Raw genomic sequence first — 9,993 nt, 5'->3', positions numbered from 1 at the left:
CATAGAGATACTAGTTATTGATCTGGCTGATAAATCTACACACTAACCATTGTGGATACAGGTAACCAAGGTTCACTGTCAAAACCACACCTGCTCTTTGCAGTTTAATAGCCAGCACAGCAGTGCTTTTTTGCCATTTCAGTAGTACAAGTGACCAGGTGAGGACAAAGGCCAACCTCACCCTCTCTAAGGCTTTGTCCAGAGCACTTCCAGGAGAAACCATTTCCATTTCTCTTTTACAGCTGGAACAGCCCAAGTGGTCAATATGCTCCTGGAGAATCAGACAGGCTGAAGTAGGTCAACCCAAGCTTTTCCTGGTTTAACAGTCCACAAGCAACATGCAAATCAAGACTGAAGAAGACATGCAGGACCCAGCACAAGATAAAGCTGTATGAATTTATCTACATAAATTTATTTTTAAATTGTTTTCAGGACTAGAGTAAATGAAAATAGCTACACTATCTCTCTGTGATCTTCACTTTCTCCTGCACTACCAAACCCAGATGGAACATACCAAGACTGTTCCTGTGTCATCCCATGGGTGGGGGGAAGAGGGGGAAGAAAACTCATTCATTTTCAGGACTGGCAACTTTAGCTCACTGTTTAGGTGCACAGGAACTACGATCAACTACAAAATCCTTCTGTCTTCTGGCACATAATCTCCCTAAGGATGCTTGCGAAGTATCATCTCAACTCTTCCTCATTCAAGCTGTTTTTAATCTAGATAGCAATGGGAAAATCCCAAGATAACAACCAGAGCACATGATTCTTTAGAAGGCTTTCAGTTTTCCCATCATTTTCTCTGTAATTTCAGAGGTTCTGAACTCACAAGGTTGATTACAAACCCAGAGTCCAGCTCTACGAGGCACTGTGCAGCAGTGGCACTCGGGATGGCCACATGCAGTGGTTTCACCTCAACACACACTCCTAACCCCAGCACTACCACCAAGATTTGTGAAGAAATTTTCAGAAGAAGCCCATATAGTTTTTCTCCAGTTCTTATGTCACAGGAACCTAGACATGGAACTTTAATTTTTTTTTTATGTCTTTTACATGTAGGTCTTTGGTAAGGAGCAATGATCTTATCCTGAATTATATGAGAAGAGAAACAGCGAAGTTATTGTCAGGCCTGTGAAAATATTGAAATATTTTCATTCAGCTGCAACTAAACAAATCATTCCAGACAAACACAGTTGGGTTCCAGAATCCTGCAAGTATTTAAAGAAGGTGAGACAACCATAAATAACAATACTACATCTTAAAATTTGTATATAAAATACTGAATTTATTAGTTTCATGAGCTAAAAAAATCACATCAAAATTTCAGATCATATATACAGTAAATCTTTTCAGAATGGATTACTTACATTTAAAGATGAAGACATTTTACACATAGAACTTGATCTCTGCACCTAATTGAAACAGCTTTGACACAGTTTCACACAGTACTGAGAAAATGGTTTTAAGATAAAAAATAAAATATAGTAAAATAAAATAATTTTATCCTTTCCCATTGAAGTATTTGCAGGTGCACTATTTTTCATTCTGCAAACTAAAAAGAACATTTAAATAAAGCAAGTAAGTCCTGTAAACTGCCTTTTAAATAAAACACCTATACAGTTTAAATCCATCATGAATGCAAGTTATTAAAAATATATAAAAATCATTCAGCAAAATGTCTGGACAAGTATCTTGGTAAGCTCTGGTATTTGTCCAGGTTCCATCAGCTTTCTCCTAAAAGATGGAAGTATTTTCTGTCACCAGTCCATATGCATCAGTTTCAGGTTCTAAATTATTCAAGTAGAATGGAGATCAATTTTGCCACCACATGTACGTTGAGGCTGTTTCCAAGAAGACGATAGCGTTGCTTTAATGTTACCTTTTCAGGAAAACCTAAAACAAAAACATATAGTGCAACATCACTAGTCTGGGCTTGCTCCTACTTTTTAGTCTAATTTTTTTTTTTTCTGCGAACATTTCTTACTGCAGTTATCACAGATTGCAGCAGGATTCACCCTCCCTCCAGCCCCCTAAAAATTCACAAGGTTACAAAGCCAATTCACAAGCAATTCACTGGATTTGTATCAGTTCTTCTATTATCAATACTGCCATCTCTAAGGTTTCACAAGAAGCTTCAAAACATTCCTCTGTTGTGTAACTATTGCTGATCTACCTTCCCTTCAGAGAGCTCAAAACATCCAGCAGTCTCAGGGAGGGGCAGTGGCACTAAATCCCTGCACAACTGCTAATCTAGATAACATCCACAGAAGAACATGACCATATCAGAAAGAAAATGCAATAATTCTGCAGATGGACTAAACTGCACATCTCAATAAGCTTTATATTGTTCTTCCCACATGATCCCCTTGAACAGCTCAGGCAAATCCCATCTCTCAGTGCAATATACCACCCATACAGATTAAACAATGAGCAAGGCTTATTCAGTGAGTGATCAAGCAGCTGAACAATTTTCCATGTAATTCAATGCTGACCCCATTAAACACTCTCAGAAATACAGTCAGCACCAGAAATGTCCTTCCCCTAGTAAATGCATGGCCTGGCAGAAAGAAGGGAGAGCCAGCAAAAATGACACCAGCCCAGGTATTGTGAAAGGGCTGTGCTGTGTACTGACTACCAGGCTTCTGAGAGTGAAGCAGTTTCAAGCAGCCAGTTGGTCTGCTCTGTCCTTGTTTGCACTCTTACCTTACTCCAACTGTGAGGTAAAGTACATTTGCTTCCACCTGAGTAAAAGATGAACAGCAGTAGTGACTTAACTGTTAGGGTCATATAGTAAACTGCTGAAACCTGGCCACATTCAATTATTTCATCATTCCCTAAGAAGAAACACCTAACTTTGACTAAGAGGTCATCACCACCCCAATTAGCTCAGATGCACAAGCACACTGTGAGTGCAAGTAGTGATATGTATGCTCTGAAGTTTCACAGCTCTTCAGAAAAAAATCTGTTCCAGAGAGAGCTGAGGAGAGAATGTGGTTGCACAGTTATTGAGCCAAAGGAGGCTCTGAGGAGGAGGTGGTGTCTGGGAGGAGTTGTTCCATCCTTCTCTGCCAGTTACTAATGCCTCAAATGTGGACTGCTTTGATAAACACATCTTCTGCCAGCTCCATCCACTCTGCCCAGCTTCCTGGCACTCACATTTAGGCAACTGTTCTTCTGTCTTTGGAGCAATCACTTGCACTCCCACACACACTTCCTTAGTTGGAGTTTTCCCATTCCATTGATGGATAAGGCACAGAATAAAGGCATTTTAAAAGCATACATGGAAATAAATTTGTATTTATCCACATACACACATGCACTTACAGCTCAAGAAACCTATCTGAATCTTGAAAATGTCAGAATTTCTCCTACTACCTTTTGGCAACCAAAAGCCAAAAATTAATTTCCAGAACTTGTGGTTTCCTTTATCCCAAGCCTCCTCCCTCTGACTGTTAACATTTTCTTGCATTTTCTACCTTCTTGGCTCCAGAGTGGCCACATCAGAAGGTCAGATTCAACAACTTCCAGTACGCTGGCACTTGCTGCACAGCTCTCACTGTAGCATTTATGTCACAAACAGAACCTTAGGACATTGAGGTCTTAACAGCACATACTTCCCCACCATGCTGCCTTTTGTTTCCTAAAAGCTTGCATGCATTGCTAATAAGAAAAATGGAAAACACATCCTGACATCACTCTCATGAAAGCAGGTCACAGGTGCAAGAACGCTCTGTTCACTTTTAATGATATTGCTGTGGGACCCACCAGAGTGACTAAGACAAATGACTGCAGTATTTCATTGAACTATAGTGCAATTACTATTTATCCATTTTGATGTTAAAAGCACAAATAAATCTGGTCATGTTAAGAACGAACAATGACTTTCACTCTGGACCTCACATATTAGAAAATGCCATCAACTTTTTAAAATGCAGAACCATTTAGACAATCACGTTTCTTCTGATGATACTGTAGCTGCACTAGTAACAGCATCTGTTACAAAGCTGCTGACAGTCTGTTCACATAGTTTTCAGCTTTGAGTTCCCTCAGTTTCTTCAGTTTCTTGGACCAATAGCATATTTACAGTGGGTACAATTCTAAGCTCCCTGGTTTTGAACGTTTCAGCCTAAATGTTGCTGTCACTACAGAACACAGTAGCACAGAACTTGTAACACATTTTGCTCTGAAAATACCATATTTCACAATAATTACTTGAAGTTTAGCATGGGACAAATGCTGTGAGGGCAACACCCTTTGCTGCAGCCATAAATATATCCACTTTGAAAAAAAAATCCAGAGCTTGTAATGGAGTCTTCCAAATACAAATCTCTCCATTGTCTCAGTTCTCCCTTTGTAAAATACAAGCAACATTAACCCTATTGCACCTCTCAGTTATGTCACAGAGACTGATTTAACAGTGGAAAAACTCCAGCTCCATTTTAAAAAAGAGAAAATGGGCAATTTTATGCTCAAAAGAGATCTTGAGCAGCATGATAAGCCTATTCAAGCCCAATCTAGCTCTGTTAAGTTCAAGTATCTTGACATCAGCCTACATAAATATGAAACAGAGCTGAGCTAAAAGTCAAATAGAACAGATCCATTTAAGAAGAGAGGCTACGAAAAAACATGGCATGTTGGTATGTAACAACACAGCACACACTTGCAAATACTCATAAACATGTAAGCTTAGTGCTGGCAACTCTAGTTTCACTGTGAAACCTTGATCATGTTCTCCAAATGTAGCAATTTTGAATGTAACAAGCAATAAATGAAAAAATAAACTAGAATTTTGAAAGAAAGAAATACATAGAAACAAGTCACATTTCTCAGAGTCACTGAGGAAGTCAAAGCAAAATATAACAAGGTCAGTGCTGTCTTATTCTTCAAGCAATCTGGTCTAGTAGAAGGGGGCTGGAAATAGATGATCTTTAAGGTCTCACCAAACACAAACCCTTCTGTGATTCCATGGATGCTTTTGTTGCTGAGTGACAATAAATTGATCTGATGTGATGTCAGCAGGACAGTTTCTTAGCAGATAGTAACAGCTACACTTTCATGCTTGCTCTTTTTTACAAGGAGAATACTGATGAATTTACTTCAGATTTAATTCTTGTTGATGTGTATCCAGTGTACTGATACTGCTGAGTCTTGTTCCTTGAATCATTCAAAAAAACAACCACTTAGAAAATTATGTGCCTCACCCACCAAGGGCTGCCCTTTCTCAAAAATAGAGATGGCTTCATAGATTGGTTCCTCCTCAACAGAGAACTATCTATATCATCTGAAATTCCCTGTCAGCAGCTGTAAATGTGTGGAAGAGAGAAAGCAAGCATCTCAAACACTGAGAACCACAGACTTCCTAAGCTAGCAGGATATGTTGATTTACCACAGTTGTGAGTAACACTGGCTGCTGAATAAACAGTTTCAACTTTAAACAAAGGTATTCCTTCATTGCACTTCACTAACAGAGCATTCTGTATGCCAAAAGCTTCTTATTAGCTTATGAAGATAAACCTCAGCACAGAAGCTGGCTCTTACAATACCTGAAAAAAACTAGTGGAAATTTAGAGAAATTCAAAGTTAACCAAACAACAAGAATCAATTAATCATAAGAACTGAGCGGTCTGAAAAAAATGCAAAATAAAAAGATTAGATTAGTCCCAGTAAAAAAAAATACATTGACATTTCTGAAGAACAATGTAGAAGTGTGTATTTTGTAGCACATACCAAATTCCAAAGGGAATCCATGAAGATTTGCTATTTCTCTTGGGGTAAAGTACCTCAGTTTTAATGTTGACAATTTCATAAGCTTCTCTTCTTCTGGTAACTCATCAATGTGTTTAAACACTGATTCAAGCTATGAAGAATATAAAACCAAGAAATGTGACTGATGCAGGCGAAATATATAAAATTTACAGTCACATCTTAATAGAATATTTCCTTAATTATCAAAGTGACAAAGACAAAGCATGTTTTGCTTGAAAGTGTCATTTGCATTCTGGTTTTGCAGCCAACATCTCAACACACGGACTCACAAGAAAGAAATCAATGTTGCCATGAGGATATTCATAATTTCTTCCTCCAGTTCCAAGCTATACCAATACTTAATGGGGCAATCAAAGAGCAAACATTTGTTAATGACAAAGGACAGTGACTCAGTATAACTCAGTAACAGACCATTCATACAAATTAAGCTGTGTGGATGCAGCTGTTTTAATACTCCCACTTTGAGATTATCCTGAATTCCAGAGCTGCATTCCTCTTATGCTTAGAAATGCCCTATAATATTAGTGAACAGCACAGAAGTGCAGGAGGAAAGGCTTGTGTACAAGACAGGCTTTCTGAAAAGTATCTTTGAATGCTGATTAACCAGTACATTTATTACCTTCCCCAAGGCCCAAATACTACTTGTCATGAACTTATTCTACAAGTCTATCAATAGTAGAACTTTCCAAAATACTCTTCACAGATAAATAATTTTGAAATTCAAAAATGTTAAACATCTGACAATATTTACTGAATTATATGCATACAAAAACCAGCCCTTGATTCATAACACTGTACTGTAGGTTCTCCATAGAACTAGTAATTTTTAATGTTTTCACATACCTCTGTGAAAATTCTGTATGACATGACAGATAAAAATAATAGCAACTCATATTCTGCTCGCAGAGAGACACTGATATAATTTTGGTCTAAACAAACTTCTGTCTAGGAACACAAACTGGAAACTCAGTTGCCATAAAATGTACATTTAAACGATCTTTTTCTTATAATATTCAGAATAACAAAGGAGAAGTCAGAAAAAACCCCAAGCTTTGAAACAGGTCTCAAGTTTTAAAACAAGTCATTCTAATATGTCAGACTACACACTTACCTGTACATCTACTGCTGTCTGCAGAACAGAGCCGGTCCCTTCTACATAGTGTCCATACCTTAACAACAACAATAACAATCTTAAATTAATATTTTCACTGTATTTCATGGCATTGACAATTGCAAAGGTGCAGGTAGGTTACTTATGTTTCTTTCCCTTGATGAACAAACAGGCTCCTGGATAGATAAAACAGAAAGCCTTGTTATAAACTCTGCTAACCCCTGGAGTGCAGTACCCTCTGTATGTGCTCTCTGGGGATGAGTCCACCCTCAGTGCTCAAGGGTTTATCAACACTAGTGTCTTATATGTAGGAACAAAGCCAAGGAATTCAAGCACAGGACCACCAAAAAAACCATCTACATTGCCTAAACCAATTTTACATTAGGGCAAAATGTGTTATAGGTCAAATGATCCCACAGGTTCAAATTAGCTCTCCTTATTAAAAGGAGGACCACTAGTGTGAGCCTCCAGCTTTCATGTGAAAGCATTAGAAACAAAGTGGTTCAGTCAGGTTTAACTTCTGGTTGCTTGTGAATTTTCCACTGAAGGAAGGGTGATGGCCAGGCATCTATGCAGAGCAAAGAAAGAAAGAAAGAAAGAAATTTAAATCCAAGTAAACAGTAAGTAAACTTGCATTCTGAAACCACTGATAGCTATTCTGCATGCTTTGTGGTTGATTGCTTAACATGTTTACTCTGCTGTCTCTTCAAGGCTATCATTTAAATATAATTATGGGCTTTCAGAAACATGCTCTGTTGGTCTAACTATGGCAGTTTGAACATTCTGAACAGAAAGAGAGTGAGTCAAGGCAACAGATGGCTTTGCCCTGCAGAAGAACTTCAGAAGATCCCCAGCATTGGAGGGATGTGGTCTGCATCAATTGTTAACAGACACTCTTCTCTAGTTTTATCTGTACAACTGTAAAGACAATTGGTAACAACAATAAAGGTCTTTTGTTCCACTTGGGACCCATTCCTAAAGCATGGCACAAGTTATGTTTCAAGCCTCTCTAATTCCACAGTGAATAAAAGAATACTCTCTCTTCAGCACAATGACCCAGAATGACTCAATCTTGAGTATTTCATCCTCGGCTGAAAAAGCTACAATTAGTTCTGCCAATAACAGCCAGAGCAGCACTCGTTTTAAAACAAAGTGGTTACAAATCTTCCTCAGAATCAGAACACCTGAACACTGTTACAGATTAAATACATGTGGAATCTGTTTTGTAAATACATCATCTTTAATTGGTTTAAACTTTAATTCTGGAAATTCCCTAACACAAAGTTTAACGATGTAACACACACGGCAATGAGGAATCCTCATCCTCTTCCTCTTCTATAGCATCTGGTAATATTTCAGTTTAATATAACTGAGCCAAAATCAATAAATGGGGTAAAATTCAGAGTGGTATTGAAGTGTTCTATTGGCAAAAATAAATATTCCTGTCTAAATAACTAGAGTACAGAATTCCTCCCCCCAAAAAAAAATCCAGTTGGTGTCTGTGTGCATAGAAGGCTGTGTGTGTGTGTGTGTGAGTGTGCGTGTTGGCTTTTTAATACAAATGTGGGCATATGGCTAATGTAATATTAGCTGGATTGTTATTTATTATTATTGAAAGTGCTGACTACAGAAAAGTTAGCATTCCTACCTTAGACCTGGAACATAATTAAATTTTGTCACAGTAAAAAAATGATATATTGATTTTCTGACAAGATTCATTACAAGTTTCATTACAAGTCACAATGAAAGAAATTGGCTTAAGAAATTACAGTCTTCAATTTTCATCTGATTCAAGATTCCCTGCCTCTTATTTCTGTAAGCTTTTAAAAAAGCTCTTTTCATTTCATACATGTATTTTTTTCTGGGTATATTGTGTCATATATTATGACTGACAAAAAGTAATTTCCACAAAGCATGAAAACTCTTCTGTGATTGATATTTGCACAATTTTGAAAGGTATCACTTCTCTTGTCAATAGCATAGCAAAAATTTAATGTCCAGAACGACTACATCTAGAGAAGTCAGATATGATTTTCATTTCCTCTGTCCTTTAAAATACTCAACTTCAGCCACCACAAACACACTCCAAAGAGAAACCATGGTGTTGGTAGTCTCACGGACCTCAGCAATCATTCACTAAGTGCCCAGGAAGTCAGTGTCAGAAGGGCACATAGAATTACCTGCTTGATCTCTCAAGCATTACAGGCCATTACATTTTGCTGTATACCCCACCAAAGCTTTTCAAAAGACATACTGGTATGGCAAAAATCACTGATGAACTATCTGTGTTTGAGGTCCCTGAATTAGAAAGGACTAGAGAAGGCATACCCAGATTATTTCTATCACATGAACCTTGCTAGAAATACCTGAAAACCAAAGAGAAAAGAGGGAAATTTTTCTCCCACTCTCAAAGGTGATGGTCAGTGCAACTTCCAAGAAAGACACCAGACAGGCACAGCAGCAGAGGGATTCTCTGTACTACCCAGAGTGCTGCTCCACCCCATTCAGGGGTCTTTTTCCTAGATCTCATGCTTCAGAGAAATATAAAAACAGAACTTCTGGAACAGATACAGCAGGGACTTATTTCTGGCCTCAGAAAGTGACTTTAATGAGATGTAATTATAAACCTTCTCTTAATGCAGAGCTGTAAATGAGATGATTACGTTGAGAAACATGTTGGCAACCTTCCTTCCCAAAGGCTCTTGAAAAACAGAAGATGGTAAATGAGACAAAACTATCCCCACAACTACCTCCATATCAGCAGAGGGCTAAGACACACCTTCCTCTGGTGTCAGATTTCCCACCACTATGTACAGAGACTTGATTTTAACTACTCAGGAGCCTCCTTCAGTGTGATTTTGATAAACATGACCACAAACTACTATGACACATTCTAGAGAAACCACAAGTGGCCAATTACTTTTGTTGACACTTAAGGCATACAGAAAACACATCAGACACCATTCTGGCTAAGGTTTTTTTGACTATTCTAGTTAAGAAAGATATTTCACGAGTTGCTGACCCCCCCCCCCCCATCTCAAAAGAGCAAGGGCAGAAAAAGCACATACATATGTGAGCTGAGGGAAGCCCTTTCCCATTGCACAAACTTCAAACTT

The 9,993-nt window shown here is 38.1% G+C and overlaps 1 protein-coding gene across 13 annotated transcripts in view; it reads right to left on the bottom strand.

Annotated features, from left to right (window-relative positions):
• Positions 1–1,258: 1,258 nt before the first annotated feature.
• Positions 1,259–9,993, bottom strand: part of TRDMT1 (tRNA aspartic acid methyltransferase 1) — a 40,902-nt gene continuing 32,167 nt past the window's right edge. For 8 of the 13 annotated variants that reach the window (XM_077174435.1, XM_077174471.1, XM_077174430.1 and 5 more), the window contains 2 exons: positions 6,878–6,935; positions 1,259–5,857 (listed from right to left, as the gene is read on the bottom strand). In XM_077174435.1, coding sequence (XP_077030550.1) covers positions 5,603–5,857; positions 6,878–6,935 — 313 coding nt within the window. In that variant the 3' untranslated portion in view covers positions 1,259–5,602. The remainder of the gene's footprint in view (positions 5,858–6,877; positions 6,936–9,993) is intronic. The other 5 variants (XM_077174444.1, XM_054639983.2, XM_077174451.1 and 2 more) reach the window with 4 other exon arrangements.

Source organism: Agelaius phoeniceus, chromosome 1 (genome assembly GCF_051311805.1).
Source record: "Agelaius phoeniceus isolate bAgePho1 chromosome 1, bAgePho1.hap1, whole genome shotgun sequence".
NCBI lineage: Eukaryota > Metazoa > Chordata > Aves > Passeriformes > Icteridae > Agelaius > Agelaius phoeniceus.
Note: the sequence above shows the minus strand (reverse complement) of the source record. Positions and strands in the feature narration are given on the sequence as shown.